The 24,602-nt window shown below is 42.0% G+C and overlaps 3 protein-coding genes across 3 annotated transcripts in view; 2 read left to right on the top strand and 1 right to left on the bottom strand.

Moving 5' to 3' along the window:
- Positions 1 to 24,602, bottom strand: part of cplane1 (ciliogenesis and planar polarity effector 1) — a gene marked incomplete at both ends in the record, with an annotated part of 67,173 nt that overhangs the window by 35,235 nt on the left and 7,336 nt on the right. The window contains 12 exon segments of the mRNA XM_080834573.1: positions 715 to 882; positions 1,603 to 1,755; positions 2,708 to 2,898; positions 3,380 to 4,077; positions 4,437 to 4,589; positions 5,369 to 5,609; positions 5,928 to 6,110; positions 6,329 to 6,432; positions 12,865 to 13,021; positions 14,809 to 14,915; positions 15,113 to 15,345; positions 16,223 to 16,358. Of these exon segments, the coding sequence (XP_080690699.1) occupies positions 715 to 882; positions 1,603 to 1,755; positions 2,708 to 2,898; positions 3,380 to 4,077; positions 4,437 to 4,589; positions 5,369 to 5,609; positions 5,928 to 6,110; positions 6,329 to 6,432; positions 12,865 to 13,021; positions 14,809 to 14,915; positions 15,113 to 15,345; positions 16,223 to 16,358 (2,524 nt within the window).
- LOC308361819 (pepsin A-like) lies at positions 8,810 to 12,032 on the top strand (the record flags this gene model as incomplete). The annotated part of the gene is made up of 9 exons (XM_080834277.1): positions 8,810 to 8,865; positions 8,999 to 9,146; positions 9,260 to 9,377; positions 9,581 to 9,699; positions 10,628 to 10,821; positions 10,980 to 11,096; positions 11,298 to 11,439; positions 11,647 to 11,745; positions 11,895 to 12,032. The coding sequence occupies 9 exons, from the start codon at positions 8,810 to 8,812 to the stop codon at positions 12,030 to 12,032; spliced, it is 1,131 nt and encodes a 376-aa protein (XP_080690403.1).
- LOC308361820 (pepsin A-like) lies at positions 20,763 to 24,118 on the top strand (the record flags this gene model as incomplete). Its single annotated transcript, XM_080834278.1, has 9 exons — positions 20,763 to 20,818; positions 20,952 to 21,099; positions 21,213 to 21,330; positions 21,546 to 21,664; positions 22,719 to 22,912; positions 23,071 to 23,187; positions 23,389 to 23,530; positions 23,733 to 23,831; positions 23,981 to 24,118. 9 exons carry the CDS (start codon positions 20,763 to 20,765, stop codon positions 24,116 to 24,118), a joined length of 1,131 nt encoding a protein of 376 aa, XP_080690404.1.

The raw sequence follows: 24,602 nt of genomic DNA, 5'->3' as shown, positions 1-24,602 counted from the left end.
TTTCAAAGAAAACTTGCCTTATCGAAGTTTTGCGGTGCTTCGGCGACCACCATGTCCAATGTTTAAAAACTCTCCGTGCAGTAGATTTTGTAACGTAGCCGTGGTAAGTTTAAATCCGCCAATGGCGCGCCAGGTAGCCAAAAGCCAGTTTGTGATTGGCTCCAAGGATTCTGGAAATCTTGAAATGAACGGCTATCCGAAGTTGACCAGACCCAGTGCAGAGGCAAAATCAATTTGGCCGGAAGAAGTGGGGCGGGACTTCCCAGACTAGCAATACATATCATTTAGGTAACCTTTTTCAATGTGTGATGAAATTTGGCTTGTTATTGGTTAAGTGCTATGGAAAGGGTCTGTGACTGACCCAGGCTCTTGTGAAGGCACAGACTCAGGGAAAGACGGAGAGAGAGATAGACACTCAGAGAGATGAAACACTCATTAGGTGTTAGTGAAATGACTTAAAGACTGTGTCTCTTAGGTATGAGTGTATACCCCTGCCGTGGTTCTGCTTAAGGTGTCTTCCTGCCTAACAGGGAGTTTTTTCTTGCCTCTGTTGCCATTGTGCATGCACTAAGGGGGTCTAGGCTCTGGGCTCTGTTAAGCACCTTGAGGCAATTGTATTGTTATGGCGCTATACAAATAAAATTGAATTGAATTGAATTGAATTGAAACGACTGTGTCTCTTAGGTATGAGTGTATACATGTGTACAAGCTCACCCTGAGGAAAGTGCAGGGGGTCCAGCACCTCCACACAGTGGGGGGGTCTCACAGCCAGCGGCTGGTTGGTGTAGTACGCCGCCATGAATCTGCCCAGGCTCTGTACTATTGCACAGGCTGCCTCACGGTGCACACCCACTGGGAACCAGCCTCCGCACCCACACTCTTCTGGAGGTGGGGGAAGCATGACATCATACACACACAGCCAATGACATCATACACACACAGCCAATGACATCTACATGAGCAAGGTTCTCAAAGTGGTGGGCAGGGCTATGTTTAGCTAGGGTAGCTAGCCTCATTATTAATACAACGGACATGCGCCCAACACAAACTGATACAAAGAATGGAACAATACATTGGCGATCAAAATCAATCAATGATCTGTTGGATTCAGTATGTTTTAAACAAGTGCTCTGATCAAATCCAATTAAAAAAATGTTTAACTGATAAATTATTGAAATTTAACAGATTGGGGAAATGAAATGGAAAATGTAAGCTGTTCAAATGTAGGACAAATGTTTAAGAAACGCAATGCAACTGCTGATGGGCATCTGTGTTTTACATTTCTCAATGTCAAATGCCTTCCATGAAAAGCCAAATAGACAGGCAAACCCAATGACAGAAGTTTTAATTATTTACTTGTCAACACAATCGCCATTGTACATTAATTGTTTAGCTTTCTCAGCTTCAAAGACATTAAATTGGAAATAACCATCCCTGGTAAATAATTTTTTTAATAACAATAACTTGTTAAATAATAATTAGAATTAATAATAATAATGTTAAATAACATTTTCTGTACGGGGAAGGACCTAAATAACACAGATAATAATAATTGATGATTTAATATTAACACCTACGTTCTCAACTCTGATGCAAACATACCTTCTGCCTCCTTCCTCTGGCCAGGCTCCTGCAGCAGTCTCCGGGCCATGTGGTCGCCCAGAGCCTGGGCCTCACGCAGACGGTACTGGTAGAGGAGGCTGTACAGGAGGGCCAGTCCATACCGGGTCTGCAGGTGACAGCTCCGAGAGCCTCCTGTGGATGGGGGTGGGAGTGAAGGCACACATATGAGGCTGGGTATGGCTCATAAAACAGCATACATCACCTAGATTAAGATTAATGTATAGAATAACGTCTAGCTAGACGTCTAGAGTCAACTTTAAAAAGCATTCAATTGAGATAAGAACCTTAGATATGTTTTTTCCGCCCACAAGCCAACTCCTAAATATTGAATTCCCGAAACAAATAACGGTTTGATCTTGAGAAAGCAGTGAATGCTCCATCCTCTCACACCATGATGATGCTTGTATGATCAGTCTGGGGGTGTGAATCCTAACGGTGCAAACCCATGACAGCGACGCGATCAAATTCCATCGCTTTGAGTGGGCGTGGTGTAGCGTGTGGAAATAGCATACAGTCCTACAATTTTCAAACCGTCAAAGACGACACCAAACAATCTCATTGGCTGCTGCCGGGAAATATCGCTCCTCATTTGCATAAGTTTCAACATGCTCGCTCAGATCGCTCATTTACGTCACAATGGATTGGCTCCCATTGAAATGCATTGGGTTTAGAGATCGCGTCGCTCACAGCGGTGGCATGGGTTGGCACCGTAAAGAAAAGCTTCCTAGTTTGTGGATGGTGCCCACCTCTCTCTTGCTCAGCCCACAGTTCTGTCCTCAAAGTCTCTGTGCTTTGTGTATAGGACCCCTGGAGGAAGAGCTCCTCACCTGTAGGAAGACACACACACACACACACACACACACACACACACACACACACACACACACACACACACACACACACACACACACTTAAAAATGACCTTATCATATCATAGTTATGTACACGTTAACCAATTTATGTGGTGTTTGCTATTAGCTGCGGTTTCGGCTTGATGCGGTAGTCACGATACAGACAGCATTTCAAGGCAGCATGACTTTGCCAGAGCTACAGTGTTGTCAGAAAACCAACCAATCAAATGTACCGTCAGGACAGTGCAGAGCCCAATCCTCTGCCAGACTGACCCCGGCTCGTTGCAGCTCCCCCTGGATGAGGCACAGGGTGGCCAACAACTTCTTTTGCTCTCTACTGCCGCCCTGGAGGTCTGTTTGAGAGCGCAGCACAGTCTGGTACTGAAGAGCTTGCTTGTAAAGGCCCTGCCACACACAAGCCAGGCTACCAAACACAGAACAGGCATACATTTAGCATATAACAATATTCTTGCAATATTCATGAGAATGAATCATTTACTAAACAATATACATACAATTTTTATGACAAATAAAAACACTTGAACTTGAACTTGATAACGTGTACACACACAAACACACACACACACACACACACACGCTCACTCACACACACAGAAAAGAGCACCAGCCCATACCAGACATAACACACCCCAGTTCATCACACGCTAGCAGCTGTTGGTGCAGCATCTATAGGACACTATACATTAACGTAATAAGAACACTATATGGACAGTATACACATGGACACTATATGAATACTTTACATATGGACACTATATGAACACTATATGGACAGTATACACATGGACACTATATGAATACTATACATATGGACACTATATGAACACTATATGGACAGTATACACATGGACAGTATACATGGGTACTATATGAATGTTACTGACCGGGAGGAGGGTCTCTGAGGGCAGACCTGGGCTGACTCTGGATCAGCTGCTCCGACCCGCTCCTGCAGCAGCGGGGTGCGGTACTGGTCCGACGGGAGCGTGTGTTGGGGGAGGGTTCGGGTGGGTGGGCTGTAGGCCTCGTCCATGCAGCGGGCGGCCAGTCGCAGGAAGCCCAAGGCTGCCGTGAAGCTGTGGGACGAGAGGGGGAGATCCGAGGAGGGGGAGAGGAGCAGCTGGGTGAAACTCTGGGTGAGCTCCACGAGCGCGGACACCCCGCTCCCTCCGCTGGCGTGGGGGCCGTCCCAGGGCTGGAAGGACAGCAGCGTCTGGAAGAGGCGCAGCATGCAGGCGACCCAGGAGCCTCTCTGCTGCTTCTTATTGGCCAGGCCTTCACCCAGCCGAAGCAACAGGGCCAGTCGGCCGGCGCATCGCACGGCGTACTTCAAAAGCCTGGACCTCTGCTCGACACGGCCACCCAGAGAGGCCAGCAGGGCCCAGGCGGTGAGGAGGCTCCGCTGGGCCTCGTTGAGCTCTGAGCGCAGCGGCACGGAGCCCTGACTGGGCCGTGCGGGGCCGGAGAGGAGGTCTGGCTGGGCGTGGAGAGTGTCAAACATGGAGGTGAACTCCAGGCTGCCCCCTTCCTCCCTGCGCACCCCGGAGGACTGACCGCCGCTGGCATACTCATCTTCAGCATCAGCCTTGACACACACACACACACACACACACACACACACACACACACACAGACACACACACACACACACACACACACACACAGACACAGACACACACAGACACACACACACACAGACACACACACACACACACAGACACACACAGACACACACACACACACACACACACACACACACACACACAGACACACACACACACACACACACACACACACACACACACAGACACACACACACACCAAGTAAACACACAGCGAACCATATGTGTGAAAGGAACAGCAACAAAGCACTGAATGGGTGAAATCAGGACTAAGAAGAAAGTCTCCCAGCATTCAGAGGAAGAGAAAGAGAAGGCTCCTGACCTGGGCTTTCTCATAGGCCTCCAGCAGGTCGTCTGTGGTTCCATCGTCCTGGAGACAGAGAGGCAAGCTGGGAACTGGAGTATCTCTGTCCTTCAGGGCCTGCAAGCTGGCAGTGAACTTCAGGCTGAACAGGGACTCTAAATGGGCTTGTGACTGTCACACAAACGCGGGCGCACACACACACGCACGCGCACACACAAACACACACACACACACACACACACAAATAAGCACAACGATACACTTACAACAACACCAAACCAAGCAGTAGAGCATGGCAACAGCCATGAGTGTGTAACGTTAGACTTCCACCTGTGTGTAGTGGACAAGGTCATCTGTCCTTACAGCACCCGTGTGCCCAAGCCCTGTGTGTGTGCGTGTGTGGCGGCGTTTAAGCGATCGGGAGCATAATGTATATAAGTGTGTATCTGTGTGTAAACATCACACAGGAGTTTGAGTATGTGTATGGGTATATCAAGCCCTGTGTGTGCGTGTGTGGCGGCGTTTAAGCGATCGGGAGCATAATGTATATAAGTGTGTATCTGTGTGTAAACATCACACAGGAGTTTGAGTATTTGTATGGGTATATCAAGCCCTGTGTGTGTGTGTGTGTGTGTGTGTGTTGCGGCGTTTAAGCGATCGGGAGCATAATGTATATAAGTGTGTATCTGTGTGTAAACATCACACAGGAGTTTGAGTATTTGTATGGGTATATCAAGCCCTGTGTGTGTGTGTGTGTGTTGCGGCGTTTAAGCGATCGGGAGCATAATGTATATAAGTGTGTATCTGTGTGTAAACATCACACAGGAGTTTGAGTATTGTGTATGGGTATATCCAGGGCACACACACCTGCAGCAGGCCCCTAACCCTAACCCTAAACATCACACAGGAATTTTGAGTATGTGTATGGGTATATCTAGAGGCACACACACCTGCAGCAGGAGTATCCGTGCCCGCTCTAGCCCCTGCGCCGTGTCCAGCAGCAGGCCGCTGATGAGGGCGGTGGGTGAGGGCAGGCTGGGTGCCCGTAGCAGGGTGGCCATGTAGCCGTCAGACAGGATGAGGAGGGGCAGACGTGGGTGCCAGCTGACGGAGTAGCGCTGCCTAAACACGTCCTGGAGAGACGCACTGGAGCTGGAGATGTTGCCATCGGCCCCAGAGTGAGCAGGGGGTCTGCACAGAGGATGGGTTGGAAAGGGTTTTTTAACCAGCCTGTTATCCCACTGACCATCTAGCTGACAGCGACACAGATCAGTTTCTACATGATGACGGGTCACTGTTAATGGAGCTGTTTGGGACGTTTTTAGTGTGCTATTGAGGACAACATCATGGCTATTTTAATCAGAAGACCAGTTATGTTGTTATTTGAACATGCTGCTCCCCCTTATGTTCTACTCTTCACGTACAATATCATGTCTTATCACGTCTGTTTACTTTTAGCCATAAGGCAGATGACAGTCCTTGAAGAGCCACCTGAATGATACTTCCTACCTGTAGGTGACAAGAGGGTGGAGGGGCAGGAAGTGGGCTGGACCAAAGTCGATGTCACATCCTGTTGTGGAGAGGGTGAGCAGTCTGCCTAGGCGCATCAGCATGAGCAGCGAGCCGCGCTTCAGCACACAGGCCAGGAACAAACCGCCTGGAGACCAGCACGCACTGGCTACCCAATATGACCTACAGGGGGAGACACTGAGACATGAGAAATCAGTAGCAACAGAACTCCTCACACACACACACATTTCACATAAGCGCACAAAAAAACAAATATTCTATGAGCACCTATTTGTCTTCCTGTCTCTCTCTGACATGCAAATGTATTTTAATAACGCTTAGGACTAAATAAAACAGAGTGCCTCTAAATCTCAGTGTGTACTCTACTCACACACACCCACCTGATATACTTGGCAGGGATGGTAAGGTTCTTACTGCCACAACCTCCCAATCCAGCCGACACGGACACAAAGTTCTGAGTGCTCACAAACAGCACCTGAGTCACCTGTAAAATCACAAAACAACACGTCAAATCAGACAAACAATCAGTGGCATCATCAGTCAACATTAGCAGTAAAAACTCAAGTCTCAGAGGGCAACTAAATTCCACAATGTGTGTGCTCTGGAATATTTTTGTAATGTTCCCTTAGGATGTTGTTCTGGGTCTACTTTAATCAGCCTATCATTTCTCATTCTTAACAAGAGGTGCACTTAGATCCAGTAAGACTGTAATATAAAAATGACAGTCCATGGATAGTAGCATAGATACCAGTTTGAGACCTTTAATAACAAACAGGGTGGCAACATATCACTGCTCACAGTGCAGCTGTAGCACCATGCTTCTTTACCAATAACAAACCCATGTTTACATTTCTAAGCAGAATTCCTTCCTGCCTATTCATTAGTAGGAAAAACTACTATAAAGACGTTAAAATGTTTAGGTTATCATGTGAGACTAGAAGCCAAATTTAGTTTTGAATTTTCAAGTGACTATGCCAAAGGATTTGGCAATGGTGGCACAGTGTGATGCGTTTTAACATTGAACGAACCTCGTCCGAGAGTGCCTTTCCTCTCCTGATATCTTAATCTTAAATTTTCCTAATCAGTAACTAAGGCAATTTCCCTTCCTTGCTTGCTTTCCATTTCAAACTTTTGTTTGAAAAGTCACAGAGATTGCTAAATGTTATCAAGGACAAATAACTTTGTTGATAACTTGAATAAGTCGACTTGAGCTACATTAATTTAAACTTGAAAAGGATTGTTTATTGTTTTTTTTGTGTTGTTTTTTTTGAGGACCCTGAACAACCACCACCAACAACAACAAAGATGCCTTTGTGGGCACCTTCCTTTTGAAGTGTTTTGTTGAATTAGGCCCACAACACCTCTAATTCTCGAACAGAAATGTCTCCACGTCGAGCAGCTCTGAGACAAGCTACAGCTCAACAAACACACCCACCCACTGCAATTGCAATCAGTGTTTATTCTTCACGCATGACTACCAAACAATCTAAGGTACAATAATTAAGTAATCACATAACACTTACACTGGAAAACGTCTTCAAATCCCCTCCAATTTTTCAGGCCCATTGTATTTTGTGCACAAACTCATTAGAGTAACACAAATTAATTTAAAGGTAGAGGGTAGAGTAGGATACGATAGAAGTTTTAGTTAGGGAAAGGTAAGGTGTACATGAGTGGTAGTTTATAGAATGTGGGTTTATTAGGTACTAGAGTTGTTTCGGTAGTTGAAAATTAAGGATAGGTGGCAGATATTTCTTATTTGGTAAAGCAGTCCTCTCTTTCTGTCCAACTGTAACATTACACACATATCCACTTAGAGAAACAGCCTATTTCTGTTTAGTGTCCATGTAGAAGCACCATCTGAGGTCATTCAATAAGAGAATGAACAGTATTTTAAACAAGAATTCCACCATACAATAAATGTATCTATCTCAGACTGCTTGTATTTACAGTTGAATATAATGTAAATTTCAACAATTTCCCTGACAACATTTGGTAATCCCTCTGAATCCGTAAACAGAAGTAATCAAGTAGCAAACACATAATCAGAATGTTTTTTGAAATGAATTAGAAATGTTGCAGAATGCCACAATGACAGGAAAGTAAAGAGGAAAAAAAATCTTAGTGATGTTTTGGTCTAAAATGAGCGCGCTAACTACATAAAAGACATGCTAAAACACTGCAATTGTCAACAACAGCATAGGTGGCACTGATAAAAGCTTGCATACTGGCATGCTAACTAGGATCTTTAGTGAATGTGAAAAGCATTCACAGGAAACTCCATTCTTACATTCTTGGGAGGTTTGCCGGCCCAGACCATAGAACTACAACATGCACAGCCTGAGGCTAGTGGAAACTACAGGTGTGTTTATCTGCCCTTCACACTACCATTTACCATCACAAGGAATTAGAAGATGATGTTTAAACTAGTTGCCTGTAAAAACAAACCTCAATTTGTAAATAAATAAACTAAATAAAAATGAAAATGTCCAAGTACAGCTAATTTCATTAATTCTGTACTAAAATACCCATCCACATGTAAGTTTATTAACTGTTTTATTTATATGTGGGAATGAATATATCGTATTATATTATATAAGTATTAAATCATTCAAATGTATCTTACTTATCTACGTATCAAGTATACCTGTGAATTTAAGGACAATCACTGACATTGCCAAAAGGACATACAGCTTTTCTGTTCCATTTGCTATCAGACAAATGATAAGAGTTCACGATACTTTATCAGGGTGAATCAAAAAGTAAACTGAAATTAGGGGGAGATTGTATGTATAAAAAGGCACAGGTTCGACTGATGGCTCACTGAGCTCCAGGTGAAGGAATTGAGTAGACTACCAATCATGAAGGCAGCCATTATCCTCTGTGCCATTGTGGCGCTCTCCGAGTGCCTCCTCAGGTCAGTTATTGTTTCTCTGCTGTTCCTGAAGTGTTGTGTCAAAAGATGTCCTACTACTACTTGCCTATAACCGTAACAAACTAATAATTACAACATATATGGTGCCATACTGAGCCTGGTTTCTCTCTCCCAGGATCCCTCTGAACAAGGGGAAGACTGCTAGGGAGAGTCTGGAAGAACAGGGCCTCTGGGAGGAGTACAGGAAGCAATTCCCCTACAGACCAATGGCCAAGTTCCAGGACTTTGCTGTGGGCACAGAGCAGATGACTAACGACGCTGATGTAAGTCCATAATCTCATTTGAACCCCAATTCAACATTTCTTATGAATATGAATGGCCATTAATGGGTCTGAGAAATTGCCAACCTGACAATGTGCTATTTCCACCCACACAGCTGGCTTACTTTGGGGTGATCTCCATCGGTACCCCCCCTCAGTCCTTCAGAGTGATTTTCGACACTGGCTCTTCTAACCTCTGGGTGCCCTCTGTGTACTGCAGCAGTGCTGCCTGCAGTATGTTTACAATTACCTCTATCATGTACCCATTCATATAATAGCAAACCAGAAATGGTGTAATGATGAAATATAATTATATACATTATATATTATATAGAATTAGAAGTCAAGCATCAACATCAAATGTAACAAAACCCTTGACAAATGAGAATGGTCATGGATTCATTAACCTAACAATGGTTGGCAATGTTCTTCTTTAGACAACCACCAAAAATTCAACCCCAGCCAATCCTCAACCTTCAGGAATACTGGAAAATCCCTGCAGATCCAATACGGAACTGGAAGTATGACTGGATTCCTGGGCACTGATGTTGTTGGCGTGAGTATTATGAAAAAAACATAACAATCATAAACTATAACAGAACATATTATAAAACTATCCAGTTTGAAAAATGAATAGCTATTTGTAAATTCATCCAAGAATTGGATGAGTGTGCCTAATGAGGATTAAACTAAACTCTAATAGGGGTGTGCAAAAAAATCGATTCACAATCGTATCGCGATTCAAGTGCTTCCGATTCAAAATCGATTCATATAATTCCAAAAATCGATTCATACAAATATGAAAAAAAAATGTTTTTTTTTTTTTTTTTTTTTAAGATTAACGTTCTTTTTGGCTTTGCAAACTGTGTAGTAGGCTAACGTCACGGTTTGAGTGATGGTGAGCGCGATACGGCGAAATGGTTGATAAAAAGCTTCTGAATAGAAAGTTCACCTTTAAAAGTTGTGTTGTGCAAAAGAAGCGAGCTTCAATGTTGTCTGAAAATGTCAACAGGCAGCTGGCTGAAAGCACAGAAGTAGTAGGCTTACCTTTTATTGGTAACCTAACTGTTACTTTATAATTTTATTTTGTACCGCCCTGTTTGGCAATGTTGTTTTTCAATAAAATAAAACCTTGCATAAAGCAAGCCAATCCACTTTTCCATGATAAAATTTGCGATTAATTAATTTGCGATTAATCGCGATTCATTTTGAGTTAACTATGACAAAAATGCGATTAATCGCGATTTAATATTTTAATCGTTTGACAGCACTAACATTTGCATACTGTGAATACATTTTTTTGAATCGAGAATCGAAAATCGTTTTTGAATCGAAAATCGATTTTGAATCGAATCGTGAGCCTTAAAATCGGTATCGAATCGAATCGTGACATTTTCTGAATCGTGCACCCCTACACTCTAAGTTAATATTATCTACACTCTTTAACCATCTTAAATACCCTGCCTGTAATTCATCCTTGTTAGGTTGGAGGAATCCAAGTGCCTCACCAGACGTTTGGACTGAGCCAGAGTGAGGCTCCCTTCATGGCTAACATGCAGGCTGACGGTATTCTGGGTCTGGCCTTCCCCCGCCTGGCTGCCTCTGGGGCTCAGACGGTCTTCAACAACATGGTGCAGCAGGGCCTGGTGCAGGATTACTTCTCTGTGTACCTGAGCAGGTACCAACTTCCAAACCAACTGTGTGCCCTAACACAGAGCTTGTTGTGCTTATTATCCATTTCAATAGTGGCCTGTGTCTCTGTAACAGACATCTGAACCTTTGTCAAAGTGTTTCTTAATAAGCAGTTGATGTTCTATCATCTACTTCTGTGCACAGCAACTCTGAGACTGGCAGTGAGGTGACCTTCGGTGGGTATGATCCCAGCCACTACACCGGCAACCTCGTCTGGGTCCCCCTGTCATCTGAGACCTACTGGCAGATCACTGTTGAAAGGTAGATTTAAAATTCTTTGTGTAAATGCAAGCCATGCTCACACAAAGCAGTGAGAAATAACTTTTTAAAAGCTAACATCATGTTGGAAGAGTTCCCAAGAACAAGGCTCAAGATAGTTAGAACTATTTCTAAAATGTGAAAGTTTGCATCTCTTGCTATGTATGAACCAGTAGGGATTGATCAGAGTTTTGCTGATTGCAGTGTCACCGTCAACGGCAATGTTGTTGCTTGCAATGGTGGATGCCAGGCAATTGTGGACACTGGAACTTCTCTGGTCGTTGGACCAAACAATGACATTTCAAGCCTCAACAACGCAGTTGGTGCATCCAGCTCTTACGGTGGTGTAAGTATAACCAAATGCTTGTACACAGTGTTCCAAGTCATTATGGGCCAAAAAGCACCATTTAGACGCTTTATAATAACTGCCCTAGTAGGCTTGGAAGACACTCGTTTTTTGGTATACTATCTATACTCATATTATAGTTATTATACATATATTTCAACATTTAGATTCTTCTCAAATTTGATTTTCACTTATGTCTGTTCTTAGGCCTCTGTGAACTGCCAAAACATTGCAAACATGCCTGAAGTTACTTTTAACATCAATGGACATGCTTTCACTCTGCCCGCATCTGCCTACGTCCGTCAGGTAAGCCCTGGTTTTAAAGCAGAACTAATACAAATCCATTTGCTGCTTAGCATAATACACTTTTTGTAGTTTTTAAATCTAAAAGTCTGTAGAAAATATTATGAAACGGTGAATGTGTTCATGACACTTTTATATCTCATTCTCTGCAGTCCAACTACTATGGCTGCACCACTGGATTTGGCAATGGTGGGTCCAGCCTCTGGATCTTGGGTGATGTCTTCATCAGGCAGTACTACACCATCTTCAACATGTCCAACAACTATGTTGGTCTTGCCAAGGCTGTGTAAAACCGGCAGGTTCTGGTTGTGATAGAAATAATTAAATCACTTGTAGCTGTATAGATTTTGGAACGACTAAAAGTATTGTTAATGCCTCATGTTGAAAGAACACTTAGGCTATTTATATCATTGTCTAGTCTACAACCGCACTTGGATACCTGTAAACTGTGAGTAGACTGAATTGATTAAAAATAATTGCATCGTAACTGTTTGGTTTCACTTCATGACACACATATCACACACCTTTGCAATCAAGTGGGCAACGGACACCTGTTGTTTGTTTGGAGTCTCTAAGATGGCAGACAGTTGGTTTAAGACAGAGGGTGGACAAGAGTTTGCCAAGAATTTAAATATGGAGGTCTGTCATCCTGTGTCCATGGTCAAGTGCACAGCATGGGTCACACCACCTAACAAAATCAGTGTTTTTTCCTACCATAGACATTAGAGGTCGGGCCTCATGATCATGATAAAGCTCATGTACTCATGATCATCTATCTGGCCAATCATTTCAACAGTCTTCCAATGGGTTATAGATCTGTGGCTACTTGTATGACCGGTAGCTGACTTCCCACTACCCTGCATTATAAATGCTGTGGAATACAAATTCAAAACTCCTCAAGGGTCACCACCACAGCCAAGAAGAGTGCTCGAACTCTGAGGCTACAGCTAAACACCACCATCAAATCTAAGCACTGGCATTTCAGACAATCCCAATCATAGCAACAGAAATGAAAAGAACAGGTGTCAGCCCCGTCCATTCATGGTGCTGGGGTGCCTGATAGTGCATATTTCTTAGTTTGGGTGAGCACAGTGCTAAGGAAACAGCCCATAGAGAGCTTACCCTGGGGTCCTTCTGGTTGATGACGATGGCCAGCAGCAGGCCATCAGGAGAGAACGACGACACCAGCGCTCCTCTGGACTTCACTGGGCAGCAGGGGGTGGCCAGCTGGCCCAGGGGGTACGTCTTGGCCACCCAGAGCACATCATATCCCACAGGACTGGGAATCAAACAAAACTCTACTTCAGGAACTAAACAATTACAAATCAGAAAAAAATGTAATATATGTTGTTGTCGAAATATATGTTGTTGTCTGATGATGAGTTTTTGTCTAAAACTTGCAAGTTAACTAGCTAAAACCAGCAGACTTGCTTTGCACACACCAAAAAAGGTTGATAAACAATGCATTTTGCTATAATATATTAGGTGGCACCCTGCTGTCAGATCTGTTCTCACAGAGTTTCAGACCTAGATCACAAAACTACATAGTGAATCGCCTTGGCAGCTAGTGCGAACAATAGGTTTGCTTATCTGTCCTCCTTCACATGACAAAATGTATTTGAGGATATTAGAAAAAGTTAGCTAGTGTAACGGTGCGGCTGCCCGTCACCGCTACGGTAATACATTCCGTTGCAAAAACGCACACAGTAACCAGCTCGGGGTACAGACACACGGCTTATTGGGACACACAACACAACCATCATACTTCACCACGATCAGTTCCGCATATTGGACATACAGCCACTAAACATTTTTTTTAATTTTTTTAATAAATATAGCGCCAGATCACAAAATAAGTCATTTAAATTTACCTTTACCATAAAACATGTAAAATTATACTTATTTTTTAAGTAAAACTGCTTATCCTAACCCCTAATCCTGAAATATAATTGTTGCATACTGTTACTGTCAGATGTTATATTGACTGCTGTCATTAAAAGAAACACATGAACATCATAATTCATTTAAGTGTTTGTGTGCGCCGCCGCGGCGCATCGACTGGTTGAGCCTGCCTGGTGTGGAATACTGTTCATTCACCAATCAGAGGCTTTAACCCGCCCCCTGACTTGGTGACGGGGGATGACGGATTTATTCAAGTTACACCGTGGATAAATGTAAGTATAAATAAATATATGTAAGTATTAATAAATAAATGTAGGTATAAATAAATAAATGTGAACACATGAAAACGTAAATATATATATATACACACACGAGTACTTGTAACATTTATATATTTAGTATCTCATTTTATTCATTTTGTTATCTTATCTATCTTATGTATTTATCCAAGTATTTAACCATTCAATTATTTATTTATTTATTTATTTAGTTTTGGCCCCAATAATCCTCCATAGTAATGGTTCAGGCCGGAGTAAACAAATACCGGCGCAGAACTCCTCTTCGAGAGCGATGAGTCTGAGGGGAACAACTTCCGACCCCTCAGACAATCTATGTGAAATGTTTAGATTGGAGTGCTACAACCTGCTACGTAACTCCGGATTAGTGAGAGTTTACTTATCTTGTTGCAGCTGAATTGTTAGGGAACTGTTTAGTTTGGAGTGCTACTAGTTGTGGAGTTGACTCACGATTTTGGAGAGTTACTTTGCATGCTTGAGCTGAATCGTTTAGGGACCTTCGTTTGCTTAGAATTTTTGTTTGGAGTTTTTGTTTCTTTTATTTTCTTCATTCTGGCATGTTTGCAACTGGACATTAAACCTGTGCCATTGACCAAAGAATCATCTGAGACACTGCCTCCATTTCTTTGTTACTTCGCCGCGTAGCCGGCCATCCTACAGCTAGCAAAAAAACGACTTTACAATTTCACCACAAAGTACAGGGAATACCTGTGCACACATGTTACCACTGCACTCCATCTTCATACTGACCTTCATTCAAGGCAGGGTTCCATACAAGTATTAGAAAATGTACATGATTCTAAAGCAATACAAATAGAACTAGCCCTTCCCATAGAGGGTCACTGCCACCACCCCTCCTCTTGCCTACCTGAGCTTCTTCTCCACTCCCTCATCCCACTGCAGCTTCAGGAAGATGACGCTGAGCTGCTCTCCAACGCAGGACACAAAAGCGATCAGGCAGACATCTCCAACAACCTGGACAGGGACACGACAGAGGCAGGATCAGGGACAAATCCATGCAAATGACCTGTCTTATTCAGTGACACTAATGTCATTTAATGGTTGATCATTTCAGTAAATAAGGGAATAAATAAGTACACAATTTACTTGGGGGTGTTTACAAACTTTATAGCACCACTGTATGTGCTGTGACTGGCTGCCAGGTTTCTTACCTGACTCCTGATGAAGACACTGTGGCAGATGGCCTCCTTGTCAGTGGGAGAAGGAAAGGCCATGTTGGAAGGGGCGTGGACCTGACTCCAGCGTCCGCTAACCGTGGCCCCGCGAACCATGCTGAGCTCCTGGGGGGACGTGCACTCCCACAGAAGCACCTGCCCCGAGAGTGCCACCAGGATCACGCGCTGGCCGTCCCCTGAGACCTGCAGAGTGAGGGGTACGCCATTCTCTACACAGACAGACACGCACAAACACACGTAGGTCACACACACACCCAAACAAAGTCAATGTTTTCACGTACTACTGAAGTTAACTGGTAAGCTTTCTTTTACTCATCCACCTGATAGGTGGGTTATAGAACTCTAGCTACATGTACGAGCAGTGACCAATTTCCTTCTTTCTTGCTGTAGAATAAATTCCTCATGAGGGCTTCAACCACCGCCAACAAACTAGAGTGGTGATGGGCAAGAAGTTCACACACACACACACACACACACACACACTGTTCAGTGACAATTCAACTGTCAGAATTATTTCTTGACACAATTACAGAACCATTATGCACACATATCTGAACCTCACTGAGACAGTAGTGCTATGACCAACAACAAGCACTACACCAGAAGTCATAGCAGTAGTACTGATACAATAGAGTCCTCAGACCATCAATTGTATAAGAGTCTGCATCTACATTGACTCTATATACTGTACACTAATTGCCTCAGACAAACACACACACACACACACACACACACACACAAAGACGGTGGGAAAGCTCCGGTCTCTTTACAATCTTCAATACATATTTTGATTTGATGCTAATGCTAAACATGTACACAATACAAAACTACAAAACACACACACACACACACACAACCTCAAAGATACTGTACCTTTAGCTGTAGTCAGCTGATGAATCACATCTGGCACAGGAGAGCTCATTTTGAATAAGTCAGTGTCTTTACTCCAAAGAAACAGATCTCCAGAAGTAAGTACCCCAGCCAACCACATACCTGCCAGGAGAACAACAGCTAAAGGCTTAGCTACACCATGTCTGAATCCGACGTGTCCATTGTAAGAGGCTACTGCTAGTTGAGTCTACCTACCGTTTGGAGAGCCGGTCATTATCACAACATTGGGCAGCACAGATTGCAGCTTTGGATTATTTTTCTTAGTGCGTCCCGTCACCATGTTGACCTCGTTGATGCGGTTGTCATCTAGCAGGAAAACGGTCTCTTTCTCCTGCAAGGAAACAATACCGCCCCTAAATGACTCAGTCCCACAAAAGTTATTGGCCATGGAATTGGGGATACACAAGCACGCATTCAATTCGGCTTACCATTCCCAACCAGCAGAAGCACGGCCAGGGCTTCTTCCCTTTGATGCTGGATGAAAGCAATACTTCCAGCTTCAGCTCCATATCCAGTTCCACTGTAGGGCCACTCTTCACTCTGCCCTTTAGCTCTAAATGTTACACTGTCCATTCGGACAACAGCCTCCAAGATGTTTACGAATGCTAGCAACTGTTAAGTCCATTTGAGGAGACCTTCACGGTGGAGTTGAGATTTTAATTCAGTTACCGTTCATTAACTTCTGAATTCATGGCTGGATAACTAATCAAGATGATGACCGTTAGCTAGTTAGCTATGAGAGCGTAGTAATGCAGATGATAATCATATGTGCAATCAATCTAGCTAGCCAATCTGTTAGCTTTGATAGCTATCTGCCCGACATAAGATTGATTGACCTGTTTGCCTTTACAACGTGGGCATTGGGAAGTGTCTGCAGATATGTACATATGAGTATTGAGAGTACCAAATACGACTATTTTAGTCCTTCGACGTTACTTTTCTATGCAAACCATCTAACAGATTGGGTATGTTTGGAAGTAGTCGAACAGCTTGCTAACGTAAATATCTCTCCATAATGCCCATCTGCAGGAAAAACAGTCAGGATTGCGATGTTGTAAAATAAATTACAAATATCAAACAGCAGTATTTACGCTACCTACCAAGTACAACGACACATTGCTGTCTATGTATCCACACCAGATCACTAACCACGAACATTTGTTGTAAAACGTCAGACTGTCTAGTTTAGGAGCATAACACTGAATATTTCGAATCTCCCTCCACTTCCGGACTCGAAGAGCGCTCTGACTCTATGGTGCACCTCCCTCGCGGGGAAGCTACAGCGTTGCCTGGTAACTCAACCAGGACAGTTACTTACTGACGTTGACGTACCTTGTGTTTTTCCTAGCTGATGCATGGAGGACGCCAACCACACCTATACCCAGGCCCGTATTAAGACTTCATGGTGCCCCTGGGCAACAGTGACTCTGGTGCCCACCTACCCCCACCCCGCAGAACACAAACCATACCTATCCACAGGGGTGTTTTAGTCCTTGAGTAGAAAAATACTTTCTTACTTTACTCAAGTATTATTTCTGAGTATCTGTAATTTACTTGATTGTTTTTTTTATACATACAGTACTTTATTGCATTTTCTCGCTTATATCACAGCTTACTTGCGAAAGTAATTAATGCATATGCTGTAAATTATGTTTAATGTGAACTTATGTTATTAGAAATCACAATACTTGGGTGCCCTGCTTGCACAGACACAACGCAGGAGGCACCACAGACAAACTGAGACACATAGTGGGACGTTAACGAAAGCACATTTTTTTGGTCACTGTTGTCCCAAATGTATGTACTGTATAATTGCAATTACATGTTTTATTATTATTATTATTATTATCATTACTATATATTAAAAAAAAAATATATTTTTACATCGGTTGCTTGGGGCCCCTGGCGTCTTGCCCAGTTGCCCATATGGTTAATCCGGCCGTGCCTATACCTGCCTTCCTTGTGTAAGGTTATAGAAGAAATTTAAATAAATTAACTAAATAATTAATGATGCACGTCACATATACTGATTTACTCAATAAAAACATTTCTTTAAAAAAAGTTCCTACCAGTTAACCAGTGATTATCCCATGTCATCAGGGATGACATTTTGTTCTTGCTGGGTGTGGTTTCATGCTACTGGTGATGTAGACTAAGTGTTCCCCTGTTCACTGCTGAATTATGAACAAATGGATTCAGGGAAGGCTACCTCTGGGCACAATGACAATTAAGAGAAATAGCGTCAACAAAATCAAGTGGGACACCAGTCATTTTCCCATTACAACTCGACTTGATCAGACAGGTCCATTTAAACAAGAGGACAAAGCAAGGCATTTAAACATATTAAAACTTGGCCTAACTGCTTAAACAAATATATTTAAGGCTTTTGAAATGTTTCAGTATGATCAGAATTGTATTTATTCTTCTTGACCGCCAAATACATACAAAGACTAAACACAAACGTATTTCAAAGTTTTCTTTGACACATTATGTGAAAAAAAAAACATTTGTCAGATATAATATTTCAATGCAGACCAATTTATGAATACCAAGTCTGATTTAGTCTTTTTTTAGATCGGTAGAAGTATATTCTTCAGTGAAGAGCACATCACCTAAGGAGTGGAGAAAAAACACTCGACAACCAGAACAAAAAAAAAATCATATTTGCAAAGACCTTTAGTAGAGAGAAATACTTTATCTTGTAGGGTCGGAGGACTGGTCGACTAGAACAGGCCAGTATTATCTCTTTGCACAGGCTGTACTACCGGCAAAAGAAGTTAGGACCAGAAACAGCCAATAAACTCCATTCTTAGAAAACAGTAAAACTGAAATGATGGGATAATGAAACTACACCCACATTTTCATGCATTCATCTCACTGATCAGACACACAGGCTTGCTTTTTAATAGGACAGTGTTTACAGATCCACGTACTTTTACAACTTAAATAAGCTTCACACTCTCACTCACTCACTCACACTCGCTTGCTCACACACGCACACGGTTAAATGTCTGTGCTGATCTAACTTCTTGTTATTTTAGATCTCACCAGCAGTAGGAACCAATACATTTGGCAAAAATTGGATTTTTGCATATTGCGTTGCGATATAACATTGAGTTATTTTCCTCTCCTGATATTTTTATCTTAAAATGTCCTAATCAGTAACTAAAGCCGTTTCCGTTTCTTGTTTTCCATTTAATAACTTGTGTTTGAAAGGTCACAGAGATTGCTAAATGTTATCAAGGACAAATAAAGAACAAGTGTTTGTGTGTGTATATGAGAGAAACATGGAGGAAAGAAAATACCATATTACAAATGCAGCACAGAATAGTAGAGATGCTACAGTTTACTAAAATATGTATGTAAAAATACTGTATATAAATGATGTACCGTTATTAAAACTGCATATAAAATGAATATCAAAGACACGTGAATGTTAACACCAGGGACAGGGAAAACAACAGATACACCTCAAGATAGACCTTGATAAGATTTCACATGCATAGCTCAGTGTCTTTGCAATGCACTGCCTAATTATCTAAAGATCAATTTAATTATACATTAGCAAATTAATTCTAATGTCCGTGTCATTGATATGTAAAGAGTTAACCTCTAATTCTCAAACAAAAATGTCTCCACGTGTAGCAGCTCTGAGACAAGCTAGGCTCAACAAACACACCCACCCGCTGGATTTGCAATCAGTGTTTATTCTTCACGCATGACTGTATTCATTTATTGTAACTTAGATTATTTGGTAAACACTTACACTGGAAAAAGACTTCAAATCCCCTCCAATTTTTCAGGCCCATTGTATTTTGTGCACAAACTCTTTAGAGTAACACAAATTAATGTAAAGGTAGAATAGGGTATGGTAGACGTTTTAGTTAGGGCAGGGGAAAGGGTACATGTCTGGTGGGAGGTAGTTTATAGTTTATTTGGGTTTAGTAGTTACTATAGTTGTTTGGGTAGTTGAGGATAAAGGATAGGTGGCTTATTTGATAAAGCAGTCCTCTCTTTCTGTCTTACTGTAACATACATACACACATATCCAGTATAACAGTATTATATACAAGAGTTCCATCACACAATAAATGTATCTATCTCTGCTTAATATGTATATTTACAGCTGAATATTATGTACATTTCAACAATTTCCCTGACAACATTTGGTAATCTCTCAGAATCGTTATACAGAACTAATCAAGTGGCAAACACGTAATCAAAATGTCTTTGGAAACTAATTAGAAAAGTGGCAGTCTGCCACAATGACAGGAGGTATAGAAGAAATAACCTCCAAAAAGCATTGTGCTAAAGCAGCAGTAAGACGTTTTGGTCTAGAATTGGTGCCCCCCCCCCCCCCCCCCCCAGTACAGCAATCTCATTAATCCTTTACTTACATGCACATATAATTGTATTAACTGTATTATTTCTATGTGGGAATTAATACATGTAACTATGAGAACTCCCACTGAAGTATTAAATCATTCAAATGTATCTTACTTATCTACGTATCAAGTATACCTGTGAATTTAAGGACAATCACTGACATTGCCAAAAGGACATACAGCTTTTCTGTTCCATTTGCTATCAGACATATGATAAGAGTTCATGATACTTTATCAGGGTGAATCAAACAGTAAACTGAAATTAGGGGGAGATTGTATGTATAAAAAGGCACAGGATCACCTGATGGCTCACAGAGCTCCAGGTGAAGGCATTGAGCAGACTACCAATCATGAAGGCAGCCATTATCCTCTGTGCCATTGTGGCGCTCTCCGAGTGCCTCCTCAGGTCAGTTAGTGTTGTTCTACTATTCCTGAAGTGTTGTGTCAAAAGATGTCCTACTACTACTTGCCTATAACCGTAACAAACTAATAATTACAACATATATGGTGCCATGCTGAGCCTGGTTTCTCTCTCCCAGGATCCCTCTGAACAAGGGGAAGACTGCTAGGGAGAGTCTGGAAGAACAGGGCCTCTGGGAGGAGTACAGGAAGCAATTCCCCTACAGACCAATGGCCAAGTTCCAGGACTTTGCTGCGGGCACAGAGCAGATGACTAACGACGCTGATGTAGTTCAATTATCTCATTTGAACCCCAATTCAACATTTCTAATAAATATGAATGGCCATTAATGGGTCTGAGAAATTTCCAACCTGACAATGTGCTATTTCCACCCACACAGCTGGCTTACTTTGGGGTGATTTCCATCGGTACCCCCCCTCAGTCCTTCAGAGTGATTTTCGACACTGGCTCTTCTAACCTCTGGGTGCCCTCTGTGTACTGCAGCAGTGCTGCCTGCAGTATGTTTACAATTACCTCTATCATGTACCCATTCATATAATAGCAAACCAGAAATGGTGTAATGATGAAATATAATTATATACATTATATATTATATAGAATTAGAAGTCAAGAATCAACATCAAATGTAACAAAACCCTTGACAAGTTACTTGACAAATGAGAATGGTCATGGATTCATTAACCTAACAATGGTTGGCAATGTTCTTCTTTAGACAACCACCAAAAATTCAACCCCAGCCAATCCTCAACCTTCAGGAATACTGGAAAATCCCTGCAGATCCAATACGGAACTGGAAGTATGACTGGATTCCTGGGCACTGATGTTGTTGGCGTGAGTATTATGAAAAAAACATAACAATCATAAACTATAACAGAACATATTATAAAACTATCCAGTTTGAAAAATGAATAGCTATTTGTAAATTCATCCAAGAATTGGATGAGTGTGCCTAATGAGGATTAAACTACACTCTAATAGGGGTGTGCAAAAAAATCGATTCACAATCGTATCGCGATTCAAGTGCTTCTGATTCAAAATCGATTCATAGAATTCCAAAAATCGATTCATACAAATCTGAAAAAAAAAAAATGTTTTTTTTTTTTTTTTTTTTTTAAGATTAACGTTCTTTTTGGCTTTGCAAACTGTGTAGTAGGCTAACGTCACGGTTTGAGTGATGGTGAGCACGATACGGCGAAATGGTTGATAAAAAGCTTCTGAATAGAAAGTTCACCTTTAAAAGTTGTGTTGTGCAAAAGAAGCAAGCTTCAATGTTGTCTGAAAATGTCAACAGGCAGCTGGCTGAAAGCACAGAAGTAGTAGGCTTACCTTTTATTGGTAACCTAACTGTTACGGTTCATTGTTTTTGAAATAAGAGATTGACTTCTATGTTCACAGCAAACTTGAAAAAAAGAAAATATTAAGCCATGGTTTAACTGCACTATAGGCTGTCTGAAATGTGCACTTTATAATTTTATTTTGTACCGCCCTGTTTGGCAATGTTGTTTTTCAATAAAATAAAACCTTGCATAAAGCAAGCCAATCCACTTTTCCATGATAAGAGCATCAAAATAAAATTTGCGATTAATTAATTTGCGATTAATTAATTTGCGATTAATCGCGATTCATTTTGAGTTAACTATGACAAAAATGCGATTAATCGCGATTTAATATTTTAATCGTTTGACAGCACTAACATTTACATACTGTGAATACATTTTTTTTAATCGAGAATCGAAAATCGTTTTTGAATCGAATCGTGAGCCTTAAAATCGGTATCGTATCGAATCGTGACATTTTCTGAATCGTGCACCCCTACACTCTAAGTTAATATTATCTACACTCTTTAACCATCTTAAATACCCTGCCTGTAATTCATCCTTGTTAGGTTGGAGGAATCCAAGTGCCTCACCAGACGTTTGGACTGAGCCAGAGTGAGGCTCCCTTCATGGCTAACATGCAGGCTGACGGTATTCTGGGTCTGGCCTTCCCCAGCCTGGCTGCCTCTGGGGCTCAGACGGTCTTCAACAACATGGTGCAGCAGGGCCTGGTGCAGGATTACTTCTCTGTGTACCTGAGCAGGTACCAACTTCCAAACCAACTGTGTGCCCTAACACAGCATTTGTCGTGCTTATTATCCATTTCAATAGTGGCCTGTGTCTCTGTAACAGACATCTGAGCCTTTGTCAAAGTGTTTCTTAATAAGCAGTTGATGTTCTATCATCTACTTCTGTGCACAGCAACTCTGAGACTGGCAGTGAGGTGACCTTCGGTGGGTATGATCCCAGCCACTACACCGGCAACCTCGTCTGGGTCCCCCTGTCTTCTGAGACCTACTGGCAGATCACTGTTGAAAGGTACATTTATAATTCTTTGTGTAAATGCAAGCCATGCTGACACAAAGCAGTGAGAAATAACTTTTTAAAAGCTAACATCATGTTGTAAGAGTTCCCAAGAACAAGGCTCAAGATAGTTAGAACTATTTCTAAAATGTGAAAGTTTGCATCTCTTGCTATGTATGAACCAGTAGGGATTGATCAGAGTTTTGCTGATTGCAGTGTCACCGTCAACGGCAATGTTGTTGCTTGCAATGGTGGATGCCAGGCAATTGTGGACACTGGAACTTCTCTGGTCGTTGGACCAAACAATGACATTTCAAGCCTCAACAACGCAGTTGGTGCATCCAGCTCTTACGGTGGTGTAAGTATAACCAAATGCTTGTACACAGTGTTCCAAGTCATTATGGGCCAAAAAGCACCATTTAGACGCTTTATAATAACTGCCCTAGTAGGCTTGGAAGACACTCGTTTTTTGGTATACTATCTATACTCATATTATAGTTATTATACATATATTTCAACATTTAGATTCATCTCAAATTTTCACTTATGTCTGTTCTTAGGCCTCTGTGAACTGCCAAAACATTGCAAACATGCCTGAAGTTACTTTTAACATCAATGGACATGCTTTCACCCTGCCCGCATCTGCCTACGTCCGTCAGGTAAGCCCTGGTTTTAAAGCAGAACTAATACAAATACATTTGCTGCTTAGCATAATACACTTTTTGTAGTTTTTAATCTAAAAGTCTGTAGAAAATATTATGAAACGGTGAATGTGTTCATGACACTTTTTATATCTCATTCTCTGCAGTCCAACTACTATGGCTGCAACACTGGATTTGGCAATGGTGGGTCCAGCCTCTGGATCTTGGGTGATGTCTTCATCAGGCAGTACTACACCATCTTCAACATGTCCAACAACTATGTTGGTCTTGCCAAGGCTGTGTAAAACCAGCAGGTTCTGGTTGTGATAGAAATAATTAAATCACTTGTAGCTGTGTAGATTTTGGAACGACTAAAAGTATTGTTAATGCCTCATGTTGAAAGAACACTTAGGCTATTTATATCATTGTCTAGTCTACAACCGCACTTGGACACCTGTAAACTGTGAGTAGACTGAATTGATTAAAAGTAATTGCATCGTAACTGTTTGGTTTCACTTCATGACACACATATCACACACCTTTGCAATCAAGTGGGCAACGGACACCTGTTGTTTGTTTGGAGTCTCTAAGATGGCAGACAGTTGGTTTAAGACAGAGGGTGGACAAGAGTTTGCCAAGAATTTAAATATGGAGGTCTGTCATCCTGTGTCCATGGTCAAGTGCACAGCATGGGTCACACCACCTAACAAAATCAGTGTTTTTTGCTACCATAGACATTAGAGGTCGGGCCTCATGGTCATGATAAAGCTCATGTACTCATGATCATCT

This window comes from Sprattus sprattus, assembly GCF_963457725.1.
Source record: "Sprattus sprattus genome assembly, chromosome: 3".
Taxonomy (NCBI): Eukaryota; Metazoa; Chordata; class Actinopteri; order Clupeiformes; family Clupeidae; genus Sprattus; species Sprattus sprattus.
The sequence above is the reverse complement of the archived record's forward strand: the minus strand, read 5'-3'. Positions and strand labels throughout refer to the sequence as shown.